Raw genomic sequence first — 15881 nt, 5'->3', positions numbered from 1 at the left:
TCTTATTAATATGCAAGTCACTTCAATTAACGTTTACGTAACTAAACTATAACACGCATATTTCATATAACCAACGTCCGATGACGTCAGGTAACTGCTTTTAAAATGGCGTCGGATAAACGAAATATTTCGAAGTTTAGCAAAAATTGCGCTGTCGGTCAATCGGAGAATACTGGACGAACGAGAGGAATGATTTGTTCTAGTTTTGGGGGTGGCGAGGTAAAGATGACGTTCGATTATAGAAAATCTTGCTTCTAACCCCTTGTGGAGAATGGAAACGGAAGGCGGAGGGCGGTAGGGAGTCCTCGATCCCAATCCGTCGTCATTCCAGGGATAGAAACGTAAAAAATGCAGATATTTAGCCTTAAAATTCAAAAAGAATCCATTACGTCAATCGCGTTGGAATTCGTTAAGCGCTTTCTAATCTCCATAGAAGCGGCAACAATTGCCGTTTCTATTGTTGTAACACGATTTTGCGTCACTTTGCATGTTTTTCGCTTGCCAGACGGACGTGTGCGCTCTTTGCTCCTGTTTTCGGTGTGTTTTTTGCTACCCGAAGTGGTTTTAAGAAGACTTTTGGACGCCGACAGTACACAAAGTAAGATTTTAATTAGAATTTAGCTAGCTGTAAGATTTTATTTTCGTTTCGTTTAATCCAACTTACGGAGACGCAGTGGCGTGCCGTGACATTTGATGATAGTAGGGAAGCTGTGTTTCTGTAAGACGCCGACTTACAGGGGCAATCAATTAATTGCGCGTCAGGGCCCGTTCGTATTCGTTTGTTCGATAAGCCAGTAAAAACCGTATACTTCTTTAAATGTATTTTTAATAGATTATCTGACGTACTTAATAAATAACAGAGGTAATTATATCGAAATTTCTTATTAGATTCAATAAATTCTCTACGCCCTCTAAATGCCAATTCTCTTTTCGAGAAAAAACATATAACATCTATTAATTTAGATATACCTATTAATCGTAATTATCTCGTTATAATTTTCAATATTTATTTTGTATTGTCTACCATTGTTAAATTCTATTCTATTTTGATTTCCAAATTGCTTCAATTTTACGAAAGAATCGTCATTCGTCATAAATTTTATCGTCAAAATGTCGAAATTTTTTGTCGACGTATTTATATTTAATTTAGGCATTGGTCTTTCTCTTTTAATAATGTTTTCTTTTTCATTATACGGTCTCGAGCCAAAACTTTTTTAAAATAAATTTTTGAATCACTAGCCACGATATAAGGGCTAAAATTAAAATTATAAAAAAACTTACTTGGTAAAACAAAATGTGTGACGAATATACATACCTAGTACAAAAAATTCTTCAATTGTACGAATATACTTTTAAAGAAACTTATAATTAAATATAACTTTGTGAAGAAACGTACATAAAAATAACAAAATATTCTTTACTTTTTAAATTTTAAAACAGTCCACTTAGTGAAATAGCTTCCTACGAGTGGCTAATGAATGGAATCGGAGACGGTCCAGGTAGGTGTGTGCGTGCCAAATCCCGAGGGTGCCGATACCGGTCAATGTCAAATGCCTCTTTTGTCGCATCACTAGTATATCTCAAAGGACGCTACAGGGCTGTTGTAAATTTTAAACGTTTCTCACCGTAGCCGTAAAAATCTAAATATGTTAAACTTAACAGATTGTCCGTCGTTCGTTTTCTAACTAATTCGTTTTAGGGCCAAGTGTCCACGAAAATTTCCAAAATTTACAACTTTTCGGTCACTCTCGTTGAACTGGAAAAATTTCTGTCTTTATTACATCTAATATTATGAAGAGATCAGTCCCCACTGTACTCGGCAAGAGATTGGTTCGGTTAAGCTTCTGTTTAAGTAAAATTTCGGCTCTTTCATCGGGGTTTTACTTATGTTTCTAATTCCCTAATCGCTTAATTATTTAACTACTACTTAAATAGAAATAAGTCGAAACCGGTTACTTTGTACTTGAATATCTCTAGTCTTGGGAAAGAAGTGGAAAGAAATTTTTATGACAACCGATACATAAATCGTAAATTTAAAGAAAATAAATTCTAGAGGTTTTTTGTACCATTGTACAGTACGTCTCATTCATTAAATTTGGTTGTAAATGATGCTGCCAAAGTAACAGTTAATTTTTTAACACTGTACTAGAATTGTACACGTTTTTTCTGCATCTCCTTACAGATGGGACATACTAAATCGTAATATCACCGGTTTAGCATTGAAATCCGTAAGTAATATAAGATGGGAAAGCGGAATAAACGCAGAATAAATATATCAAATATTTTAATGGATTTTTTTAAAACTCCTGTCAACTATACGGAACTATCATAAAAACAAGCCAGTAAACTTCTATCGGTTGGGTTAAGTTATAAATCTAGTCTAGGGTGGGCAACCTTTTTTATAACGTGGGCCAGAATAAATTTTACGTTATTTCCGCGGGCCGTAGTAGTTAATTGACGCCTTCTTGTGACTCGTAATTTTTTTAGTCTGCAAATATGAAATAAATAAATAAAAAGTTAATTACTACATTTATTTCTCTTATCGTTTTCGAAAATTACAAAGAATTGGAAAAATAACTATTAATTAGTTATTTTTCCAATTTAATAATCTATTAAAGATCTCGCGGGCCGGATAGAAACTTTTCGCAAGCCGTAGCTGGCCCGCGGGCCGGGGGTTGCCCGCCGTTGATCTAGTCTACTCGTGATTCACATAATCGGGCGAGGGGGGCCGAATATCTAGCAGGCGGGCGGCTAACAGCCCACAACCGGTCCGGGATATAAAATTAGAAGCTTTATGCGTGAAGCATCCACCAGCTAAACCGGGTGAGGTTGGGGCTCTGTAAACCGCATGTGCCAATGCCTATATAATCTGGCTGATTGGAAACACCTGGTTTCGACATTCCTTCCGCCACTAAATTATTCGAATATACAATAGCAACCTTATCGTTTTTTTCACATGTAGTATAGAAATTTGTAAAAGATACATAATGCAGTTATAATAAAATATTAATTTTAATTAATGCAAAGCACGTTAAAATATGAAAATTTATATTTTATAAAATACAAGGGAAGGTCATTGGAAGGTGGAATCGGCGCTTCCATCGCTTCCAATGACTGCACGCCACTGCGGAGACGGCATCGGCCGGCGTATTTGCGTTGAAATCTGTCATCGCTTGTAAATTAGGACTTTTAAACAAGCCGCCACATTGGAAAGCGACCGAAGCGCCTAAAACGGATTAAGTATTTGCTCATTGGTTTATTTTCGTAATTAATTCATTTATATTTTATAAACACTGTCAAAGAATAAGGATTATTTATAGAAATTCAATTAAAAATTATTTAATACTAACTTTAAATACGAATTACATCGTAATTTTAACTGAAATATACTCTGGTAACATTGATGGACGGATGTGGCATTCTGAAGCATGGGATGTTCCTTGGACAGGTCAAAAATTTCGCCCTTTGACCTCCGACTTCTCCATGCAATTTATGTATTAGTTACAACGCTTTTCAATGGCTTATTTTGCCAGAATTAAATTGTCTGCAAACACGTCTAATACTAATACATTTGACAGTTATTTATACAGGCTGGACACAAAGAACTCTTTTCCTTAGGCTCTTTGTGTCTTTCCACGAGGTGGTCTTTTCTGAGTGCAGTCGATCTTCCACACTTACGTAACCCTCTGCTAATGCTTTGTGCCACTTAAACGTTCGTGTCCCGAATGGCGAGTTCGGCTGTGGGCACGTTTCGCTTCTTCGTACGTTTGTCTTGTGTTTTGGACGACTCGTTGGCAATTTCTTTGCACGAAACTCTTAAATTCCGTCGTTGCGTTTATGAGACATACACGTTAGGGTAAATTGCTCTATAACGAAACACTTGTTACGACTTGCGCTCGAGTGCCTTTTCCGTGTGGCTGCGTGCGGCGTGTCCTTAATTTTCCGTCGTACAAATACAAATTACATGTAAGAGAGTTTCTTCGTTCCGGGTCGGTCGTCTCTACTGCAAATACAGTTGGTACGTTCTAGCAATTTCCGCTAGGATCTAACGCGAGCTATCCGAATTCCGATTCGTCGTGAACTTTTTCTGCGTAAGTATATCCGAATCCCATTAATATATATATATATATATATATGTTTTTTTTTCTTTACAGAATGAAGGACTGGCGGTTTTGGCGGTGGCTGCGGCCTAAGAAGACGAAGAAGATGAAGAAGTGTGAAGGGCGTTCTCCTTCCGCAATGGATGAAGAGAGGGCCTTTTCCCCCTTTGAGTGGGGAGAGGGCCTTCCCCCTTCTTCAATCAATTGCGGAAGGGGTTCTTTCTTCACCGGAACGACTTCAGGAATAGAAGATGTCGACAGCATTCTCTGTTCCGCGTTGAACGGAGAGGAGGCATTTCGCTGTTCGGACTTGTTCCGAAAAGTGAAAATTCTCCATGTTGACGACATCATCTTTGCCGCACTGGGAGGGGAGGAATGTTTCGATCATTCCTCCCTTTTCCAACGAGTGGGATCCTCTCGCTCGGTGTGGTCAATGATGCAAAGGAAAAAGCGTCGCTTCGCAAGAGATGTAAACGACTTTTTCCTTTGCTGTTTCTGAAGTATCATTTAAATTTAAGGTTTTAGTTTCAATTTACTAACGTAGTATAAGAAGGCAAAAGGTTTTTTAATTTTTTTTCCTCTTTTCGTACTAACATTTAAACTAAAACCTTAAATTTAATTAATTTTTTTTTCTATTTAATCTTTACCGGATCAGATACTTTTCACCCGGACTCGACACCTTTTCCCGGACGTGACCCACGGACTTGTCTCCCGAACGTGACACTCGGTCGACGACAACGGATTTGACTCCCGATTGTGACTACCCGGACGTGACACGTTTCTTCACCGGAATCGACATTCGGCTTACCTTTCTTCCCAAACAGCTGTTATGAGGATTGAGCTTCCGGTTAGGGTAGGTTAGGTTAGGCTAGGCTAGGTCAGGTCCTTCGCTCTTCTCATAGCACTGTTCGGGAAGAAAGACTGTCTGATAAAGGTAATAATCTTCACCTTAGGTAATGAATGAATCAACTTCTGCTTTTCTCACTGTCTTTGTGTTTTGTAGGAACATTTGGGAGGGAGATTCTTCTCCCTTCCCAACTTTATCACGAAGAGGACCAAGTGGACATATGAATATTTTCCGAAATCTTCGATGGCAAGAACTCTTTCGTTTCATTTTTTAACACATCTTATTCTCGTATCGTAATTTACTGTTTTTCTGTTTATAGGCATGCCGAATACGTTCTTCGATCACACACACACACACGGACACAACATCACTGTACACGAAGATATACACCGTTTAACCTTTACTCGAATTTTCGCACTCACGCACTTACACGTCAAGCGCCACGTTCTGTGTAATTCGACACAATGAAACAACTCGAACACTCGCTTCCCACAAATCCAACCCCTGGGTCCTCGTCCCGGGAAGTGGAAACGCCAGTTTTAAAAATTAAAAGACTTTAAATTGGCGGCCGAAGGGGCTCTGGTATCACACATCTTGCATGGATTAAATAGAATTTCAGACATTAGCATCAATAATCGTTTTGTGATAAATTTTTCTGTTAAGCTTCAAACAGGGTGAACTACGTCGAGATACAAAGCGAGTTTCAAGAAGAAACAGAAAGAACAGTTGCAGCAATTAGTAATCGGAAGGGAGAGCAAACAGCTAGAACAAAACATAATGTAATGGATTTCTGACAAAGTCCAAAACTGTTACGTACATCGAGGAAGATGATTTGGGAGGGATTTTTGTCATTGGCAATCGAATGCCAATGACAAAGGGTCTTCAGGACATTACCGATACTTTCCAAAGTTCATACGCCAGCGGTAGGTAGCTCGCAAAATTTATGAAACGAAACTTGTCCTTGAGAAAATATCCACCATTGCTCAAAGGGACCTTGTCGTTAATGACTCCTCTTGATATCTGACAGAATGATATAGAATTGGCATTGTCTGATAGCACGAAAAATTTGTATTTACGGAAATCATTCGAAACAGTCTTCGTGTCTTTCGGCCAATTGTATATCTGTCTGAAAGTGTTTGGCGTTGCAAAGGACAGAGAAGGGCTGTAAAACAATGATTAGACTGCTGTCGGTGAATTCTACATACACCTATTAATATTCTATCTAATATTCTAACTAATAATCTATTAATACATACATCTATTAATATTTATGCTTTATTTCCTAATATTTTAGTAATATTTTTATTGGTTTAAATACGTAAAAAGTTAAACATTTCAACACAAACTTTCAAAATAATTTAAATTTCGAAAAATTCAGATTAGAATTTTAATTTTTGAATATTCGAATGCGATAATTTTGTACGTTTTAAGTTCTAAACGACGGTATTTATGATTTTGAAAGAACTGAATTCTCGATAACGGTAATTTTGATTTTTTATTTTAAATACTTAAACTATATATTTTTCTTAGACGATAAGATTATAATAATTACAATTTTAATACAGAAGAACAGGGATGGATCTATGTTTTTCTGGGTATAGGTCTTATTGAAATCCAATGGGGCCAAATTTTTTGTTAGATTAAGAATCTTTAAATGAGATTTTTCACATGCTTCGTGCCTAATAACAAGCTTGGCAGGGCTGGCTCAGACGTCAGTTTTTCGGGCCTCAAACCAAGGCCTCGAGCTCACAGGGGCCCGAACTTTCAAATTGAGAAGAGAGGAGTTCAGAAAGTTGGAAAAAAATCTGTACTGTTTCAGAAGTAAATTGTACCGCTTAATATGGTTTTCACAAAATTAATATCCAAATTTTTGCAATGGTAGTGCTGCTGCTACATGAAAATTGATTGATACTGAAAATTAACAAATAAACTTGCATAAAACCTTTGAAGCACTTATAGGTTACTGACATTACACTCGTATAATTGTTATAGTATTAATGAATAATTCACATAATTAAAAAATGGGTAATTTTTATACATTACTATGCGCACTAACTGAAAAACGTTTGTTAATTAGGTTGTTTGTAAAGAGAAGGAATATGAGCGCGAACGAAGACAACAAAGAACACACTCAGGCTGGTGCTGTTACTAATAACGAAGTACAGTCCGACTTAAATCCTAACGATTTGGATTTAGAAAAAGAATTAGAAGAAAGTGAAAAAGCGAAAAAAGTAGAAAACGAGGAGACGAAGCACGAGATAGAAGCATCTCCCAAAACCAAGAAAAGAAAGAAAAAGAAAGTCCATAACGTCGGAACGAGGGAATTTATAAACAGGAATTTGGTGTATATATACACTGCTTCTTTTTTTTCTTTTATTATACTATTAAGTATTCTATTGGTCTCGGGAGTACTCGATTTATTTTACGATTCCACTGAAGTATTTGAAAATTGCGAACGTTTACCCACCTCAATTGCTCCCGAAAATTACTCTTTGGAAATGAAAGTTGATCTGGATGAGAATATTTTGGGTTTCAGTGGCTCAGTCAATATCAATATCTTGTGCATAGAAGCCACCGATGTGGTGGTTCTGAATTCCAACCGTTTAAAAATACACGATGAAAGCATTTCGTTGATGGATAAAGACTCGAATACTTTCATCGAAATTCGAAGTGTTTACCAAAGAGACCAATTTCTTAGTCTGGAACTCGGCAAGCAATTGAAGGTTGGGGGAAAATATCAAATTTATATCAAGTACGAAGGCGTGTTAAGTAGAAGAGGACTAGGATTTTTTGCAGTTCCTGTACAAAGACCCGATGGCAATGTTCAGTTGTAAGTATTCTACGAACTTTTCCATTCTCTAAATTAAAACATATAGAGTTTAAATATATTTAAACGACAAAATAATTAGTTTTCGTTAGATCTAGTTGCATTATTACACAGAAGTTAGTTAATCCCAGATAATCCGGAACTATAACGATAATACTCCGGCATAAAACTACTGAATACTAATAGTTGATCGTGGATTCGCAACTCGCCGACGGGCTGGCCACGTGAAATTTTCTAGGTTTTCTTTACGTCAGTAACACCTAAATAGTGGCCGGTATTTTCTAGAAGGTCCTCCCGAAATGCTCGCGTGTCACATTGTCTTATACAGTACCTACAAACAATAATCTGGCATTCCAGTATTCCGCGAATTGAAATGTGTTTAGACAGATGGCACGCTAAAGACTATGGGAGGAAATACAATATGTGCGCATATTGTGAGTGTTGATTTTGTGCAATGTGTTCATCAACTCTTTTACAGTGTCTTCGAGCAATAAGACACTGAAAAACACAGTAAAGACGTGCACTATAGGCCTATCTTCTTCAGACTGATGGAAAAACTTACATAAACAAACCAGAATTGTACAACAGCGTGTACTGATGTATAGCAATGCCTACAATATTCTGATCGCACATAAATATCGAATTGTACTAAAATACAGTCCAGCACTACGCTTGGGTGCACTAAGAGGTCAGCTATTCGTCTCTTCACACATCCATAATTTAATCGTTAGGACTTTTAAACACGCTATAATTTAAATTACTGTAATTAACACTCCTAAAGAATATACTTACATAAATTTTCATTTTATAAAAAAGATGTTAGCTCTAGTCAAAAAACGATATTTATTATTAAAATTAAATACGATACGATTATAGTATTGCTTCTACTATATTCGAACCGGATGCTGCGAGAACCGCTTTTCCGTGCTTCGATGAACCGGAATTCAAAGCTACTTTTGACATCACCCTAGTGAGAAAAAAGAACTTGATGTCCCTGTCGAATATGCCAAAATTGAAGACAGAGCCCAGGTAAGTAGTGTTTAAATATGCAATTAAAAACAATTTTTCATATGTATTGATATAGGCCTGTATGAATATAAGACATGTTATGGAAGTTATATACTATTTTAATTACCTTTTTTCTTTTATTTTTTGAGATTATGGACTTTTATATTATTTTAAAATATTCCCCCACCGTTTCTTGCTGTTCTTACGAAAGAGAATAGCGAAGAAAATAATGGAGGGTGCTTAATTTTAGCGTATGTCCTCGCATTTTTAGAGGCATCAGGCAGGCAGCAATATATACTTGACATTCAGTTTCGGTTCAGTACTAACTAGGACTTTATAATATCAAATATTGTGTGATACGAGCTTAACATTATACATGTGTATGTCCTTGTGTTGAAGTGTATTGCTCGAAATAAGCTCAAGCAATACATTGCTCGTTGGTCAAAGTTCAGTTTTCGATGGCCGAACGGGCCAAGGCGGTTAAGGAGTTAATCTCGAGATTGGAGTTAGATAGATGAACGTCAGACCAGATATAAAAAGCTTAGGGACAGGAAACCCCGATTAACTACACTTATACGAAAATTTAAAGTCACGTTATTTCAATTCAAAAACTTTCTCCTGAAGGAAGTTAGATAGATGACCGACATGACTCCAATGTTAACATGAAAAGTATGATGTACAAGGGTAAGAGACTACTAAAGTTGAGAGCATTGTGACGAAAAATTGCAGCCCGGCATTGTGACGATGTCACAATTAATAATTGCTTTTGTTGTTATACACGATCACCGAAGAGTTGGATAAAGCTACCAAACATTGGTTTGATTGTAGTGGTCACAGTTGGTCGTTGGTTCACATAGAGTTTTTCGTATTATCTTCACGTTTGTGACACCTAAATAGGAGCCAGTTTCCTATACTGTAGGTTCACAATCTATTTTCATTGTTGCGTTTTTCTAAAAAAATATTTTAATGTAAAATATGATTATAACATTTTCATTGTTTACTACTTGATGTTCAAGAAAATGTAGTTCATATGAAGGGTACTGAAAGAAACTTATTCGTTACTTTACTGTTTATATATTTTTAATGACCTTATAAAGTTGTTGATGAAACAAACGAAGTTTAATCTGTGTAGTATTATGCTAAAATCACATGGGTTGAAAGATCAATAAGTGTTTTTCAGCGTTTTAGTGTCAATTGAGAAAATTGACAACTACTGTGTTAGTGTGAAGGACCCTGGTAAGCACTTTAATCTTGCCTTTACTGTTGCGCATTTATACAGTTTCCATTATTGACACGCTGGTCTGAGAAGCCATATGGAATGACGACACAGCAGCACATTCAGAAAATCCTGCACCCTTTCATGGAAGGACTGCAAACAGCCATGTTTTTCGGCAAGATAATGTTTGGTCGAGTTATTCAGAAATATCTGTTACATTGGTACACTTCTTTGGTCTATTCCAATTTCCAGATTTCTCACCCACTGAGCATTTGTGGGACGAAATGGACGCCAGTTTCAACCATCTATGAGGAATTTGGAGAGGCAATTGCAACATCTATAGAAAATCTGTGACGGGACAGCATACGATGCCTCTATGTTTGTATGCCCGATCGTATAATCTGATATATCCTGGCAAAAGGAACTCTAAATTTGTATGCCCGATCGTATAATCTGATATATCCAGGCAAAAGGAACTCTAACAATGGTAAAATTTCCATCTAAATTTATACCATTGTTTCAAAATAAATTGTCGCTTTGCTACAATATTGTAATCACATATTATCATGGTCATTACGTTTGCACTAATCACGTTTCATTCGATTCCAGCGATTTCTTCTTAGTGAATAACTCTTCGTCAATGAACTTATCAAGTAACTTAATTTATTTTATTTCATTTAATTAAATAAATAATTAATTTTTTTAATAGAAGCAATGATTGGGAGGCCGATATCTTCACGAAATCCATGAAAATGTCAACGTACTTGGTAGCATTTTTTGTTGGAAATGCAATTGGAAAATCTCAAGAAAATGTAAGAGAATAAGTTCTTAACTTTTATAAGTCAAATTAATAATATTTATCTAGATTTAGTCTTTAATAAGGTATTACCAGCAGTTTACCAGCCTAATACGCTACGCTACTATTACATATTTTGGTATCTTCTATTTATTTATAATAAAAGTTTCCTTCGAGTCAGTAACGCTTAAAGAGCATTACGCTCAAAATTTTGCAAAAGCATTACTAGTGGTTCAACCTTTAGCTGTAAATTATCAGGTGGTTGTCCAGTTGGTTGCGAGGAGTTTAGAAACTCCGCCGGGTACAACACTGCCTGATCTGCCTCGAAAACGGAATCGATTTGTAAGTTATGCAAATTCTTGGAAGATGCGCTTCAATATGCAAATTCAGTTCGGCATCGCATTTGCTTTTAGGTGCTAAGATTGCTTTTTCGTATATTTATTTGTGGTTTATGTAGTAAGTGTTTTCAAATTAGTATTCGGATCTTCAGTGAATTTGCTATCACAGAGAAGCAAAAGCTGTTTAGTAAAAGTCTCTGTAGATCTGTCTCTCAGTAGATGGATCCTCATCTATACGGCTCTCATCTAAAGGGATTTTTTACCGTGATTCCACAGTGATGATACCTTTACGCAGGCATTAAGCTAGTCAGTAGGTGTCGGCAGGCAAACTAAAAATCTATAATCAACAATCCAGAAACAATCTATCATCAGTGATTCAGAAACCAATAATCTCTTATCAACAATAATTTTTGCTAACAATGGCACTACGTGTAAGGGTGTGTAAATTATATACTACCACAATATTTTGGGGGCAGTATATAGCTTAGTGTCGATTCTAGAACCTAAATAATACTTGTACAAACATTGATCCAGATCGATTTAAGAATAAAGATTTGCATAAAGGACAAACCAACAAGAATTGATTTATATACAGTGGTGCCTCGTATAACGTACGCCTCGAATAACGGACGCTGCGAACAACGGACTTTCTGTTTGGCCGTTACGTGACTCGAGCAACGGACTGGCTGCGAACAACGGACTTTCTGTTTGGCCATTACGTGACTCGAGCAACGGACTGGCTGCGAACAACGGACTTTCCGGCATAATTGGTGACTGCTCCATGGGTGCGTTCTTTAATAGCGGTCGCTCTGCGTCTCCGCTACTACGGGAGTGCGCTGCTGTTCGTAAGCATTTAGGAACGACGGTGAAAGAAAAAAGATGGCAGCGCCCGCACTATCGATAGTATCGTGATGGAGGAATCTATAATTCTAAAATATGAGCTTTTAAAGGCAAAAGAAGGGTCCCAATTGTAAAATTTAACCATAAAATGGATTATTTGTTGAAAGAACATTCAAAATAGCCACGAAAAAAATTTGAATGCCGGCTACCATTCGAAAAAAATTCGTAAAGACACATCACCGCGTGCGCTAACTCGCGCTTTCACAATTTCTAAATTTTCATTCATAAAACCACATAATGGACCCGGAAACGAAACTATCTGAGTCATGGAGGACGCCATGTTGCTTTCCACCGTAAACTACTGCTACAAGCGGCCGTTTTTGTCGTTCGACAGTGCCCACTCCCACCGGAATTTAGGAACACGTTCTGCAGGAATTTTTAAACGGATGTCGCTCGCGCAGAGTTACGCTGAGGCATAAAAGAACGTACCCCATGTTCATTTTTTAAATGATATAGTACGGTTATTTTATGCTGTGGAACGAATTAGATGTTTTAACATGTATTTCTATGGGAAAATGCGTTTCGTATAACGGACGTTTCACTTAACGGACGTGCCCCTGGAACGGATTAAGTACGTTATATGAGGCACCACTGTATATGTTATGGACAAAGTGATTAATCGTAATGCCCGTATTAATCACTTTGTCCATAACATATACAACTGACGCTTGATAATCCGACAGGTATGAACCAAAGGGGTGTCGGATTACCAAAAGTGTCCGGATTACCGAAAGTGATTACATATTTGGCATTGTTTTGCTAGCAGTAGCCTAGAATATTTCTACATTTTATGAGTAAAATGCTGCCTAGGTTAATATGGAAATGAAACACCTATTTCGGTTAACTAAAACATGTTTATTAAAAGAAATATGGAAGCCAATAAATGTACATACAGTATGTATAGGCATAAATAATACAGTACGTACAGAACTGCTGACAGGAAAACACGAGAAATGTGTGTCATCGTGTAAGAATTGGGTGGGGAGATTCATGTGGCGACATCCTTCTGTGCAAGCAGACACGTAACGGGACGGGGACTACAGTGACCTTGACGGAAGGTGCGTCGGACTACTGAGCATGTCGGATTACAAAAGCGTCGGATTATCAAGGGTCATCTGTATATAGATTGTTGGTTTAATAGAATATGGCAACACAACACATCAAGGGGCTATCTTCCGGGAGAACTTTGTATAGATGCCTATTTAGGTGTTACACTGGGCAGTGTTCACCGCTTTAATTACGTGTCCATTTTTGGGAGTTAAATTGTTTGAAATTTTGATGCGAATAGTAATTAAATCACATATAAAACAAACTGTTACTTTCTTAAGGCAGAAATTGTTTTCTTTCTAGATAACTGTTTGGGAAGTTCAAAATAAGTCGGCTTTGGGTAACAATCACGAATATGTCCTGGCCATATCCAATGAAATTCTAAGAAATCTACAGAATAAACTAGGAGTAAAATATCAGTCACCTAAAATTGGTAAGTAAAACAACTAATAGGAAATATTATGAAAAGAACGTTGAGATTGCGGAGGAAATCAAAGTTAATTTTTATTTACTTTGTAATTGCAAAACGAGTCACGATTTCAGGAAATCCATACGAATTTTGAGATGCCGGTAATTACCTTAAAAATCATTCATTATCTTAATTATTCTCAATGTCCTCTTAGTGCCCGTGTGGTGGAAAGAGTAAAAAATTCCACCGTTGTGAACCTGGACGAATCTATGATTAATTAACACGAAAAAAAAGACCTTCGCGGTGCCCATATCGTATTTGTATATAAAATTGTCCATTCGATATTTTTATAAGGATACTTTTACAGATATTCTAAGTATGCCCGAGATAATATATTCCGGAATGGAAAACTGGGGACTAATTTCAATTAAAGATTATTACTTTCGTACGCCATTGTCGAAGGACCAGAAATCAGAAGATATCTACTCTGTCGTGGTGCACGAATTGGCTCACGAGGTAACATTTCTGATTAAAATATACCATTAAAAATTATAGTATTTTTAAATATAATAAACAGTAGCGATTATCGGAAATAAAATAATATTAAGCAATATAAATTATATTCTCAAAGCATTGGAAAATCTTATCAGCAACGAAGTAATTCGAACTCACATTTTGTTATTTATTTTAATTGTGAAGATGATAATGATGAAGATCAAGATGAAGATCTTAGTCTTCTTAGTTAAGGATTGCACTCGATGGTTTATTTTTATTGGGCTTTCCATACTTCACCAGAGCCATGTTTAGTAATTTTCGGATTATTAAGAATTCTTTAAATTATTTTAAAGTTTTTAAATATAATTGTAAATATTTTATAAAAAAAGCTACAACGACGTAACAACAAATTTGACTTGCATTAGATACAACACTGGCTTTTAAGGAAGCTTCCCATGGTCTAAGGTAGCCATATAACGGTGTAAATTTATGAGAAACTAAAAAAATCACTTTTTTTTTGTTTTTAATTAGCTTGTAAATTCTATTAGGTAGTGTTTCTGACAAGTTCTGTAGTTATGTAATTTTATTTTATTTTAACAGTTATAAATTACAAATATCAGTTCATCAGTGGTTCTAGTGTTGTTAGCGTAGATCATTTGAGAAACCATGCCCACAGATTTTCCGTGAAATTGAAGTCTGGGCTACGTGATAGCCAGTTCATTACATCTATTTTTGTTTGTTTAAACAAATTTTTGGTGAATAAATACATAATAGGGAGCATTGTCTTGCTGGAATATCCATTTATTTCTTTCAGTCAGTGGTCCAAATAAAATAAGATGTTCAAATAACATATTTCGGTATTTTCTAAAGTCATTCTATTATTAATTATAATAATATCTGCTTTGCCATTAAAAGCAAAGGCTGACCAAAACACGACTCCATTATCTGTCATCTGTCTGCTAAAATATTTTTTTGGTTGCTTGTTAAATCATGCTAATAATACCCCATATTTTTTCATTTCTCAGTCTAACTCATTACTAATTTTACTCATTCTAATCTGTTTTGTTTGAGGTCATTTGTACTGCATTGAATGCATAATTATTTTACAGGGTACCTCACACTTTAAGGGTGCTATAAACAGTTCCAAGTTGGGAAGAGTGTGGAAAAACATATTATCTAAATCACTTTTTAATATTTTGGAATATTTAATATGCATTCCTACGTTAATTTCTCTTTGCAGTGGTTTGGAAATTTAGTAACTATGAAATGGTGGGACGATGTCTGGCTAAACGAAGGTACCACACATTACTTAGAACTCTTATTAAGGCGAGAATCTTTTCCCGATCAGGTAAGATTCCCAAATGATGAGTTAAGTAATAACAATTCTCAATTTGAATTTGTAAAATCGCAATTATTTATCTCCAGAAATTCACGTTTAAATATTCAAATTTTAAGAAAATTATGAATAATTTCAGGAAGTCGACGAACTTACTAAAATTGGAGAAGAAAATCGTCCCATAGATTGTTCTTCCAGCTTAATTTTGACCATGTTGCCACCTAATTGCGACTTGATGAAACATTTTACAAGATATATATATACAAAGGTATTTATATTTTTATTAATTCTGTCGAAATTTAAACGTTTTCGGATTTTCATACAGAAATTCCTTCATTCGGAAATCCATCATACAATGATTTTTGTATGAAGGAACCTTACTTATATTTTTGGAAAGTAATCAAATTTGATGATAGATTATTTTGGAAAACAAGGATTAAAATTTATATAATGAATTTATATTTTTAGGGTACAATTGTTATCAGAATGCTTCATCAAATTCTTGGAGAGAAAGATTTCTGGAAAGGAATGAAAGCAAGTATTTTTATCATTTAACCAAATA

The 15881-nt window shown here is 35.9% G+C and overlaps 1 protein-coding gene across 1 annotated transcript; it reads left to right on the top strand.

Annotated features, from left to right (window-relative positions):
• Positions 1-6320: 6320 nt before the first annotated feature.
• On the top strand, positions 6321-15881 carry LOC136979290 (endoplasmic reticulum aminopeptidase 2-like). Its single transcript, XM_067275232.1, has 9 exons — positions 6321-6428; positions 7025-7777; positions 8651-8803; positions 10708-10810; positions 13383-13512; positions 13856-14004; positions 15224-15331; positions 15459-15587; positions 15788-15881. Exons 2-9 carry the CDS (start codon positions 7047-7049, stop codon positions 15872-15874), a joined length of 1590 nt encoding a protein of 529 aa, XP_067131333.1. The 5' UTR covers positions 6321-6428; positions 7025-7046; the 3' UTR covers positions 15875-15881.

Source organism: Centruroides vittatus, unplaced genomic scaffold, assembly GCF_030686945.1.
Source record: "Centruroides vittatus isolate TY-2023 unplaced genomic scaffold, ASM3068694v2 contig_602, whole genome shotgun sequence".
Taxonomy (NCBI): domain Eukaryota; kingdom Metazoa; phylum Arthropoda; class Arachnida; order Scorpiones; family Buthidae; genus Centruroides; species Centruroides vittatus.
This window is presented reverse-complemented; position numbering and strand designations above follow the sequence as displayed.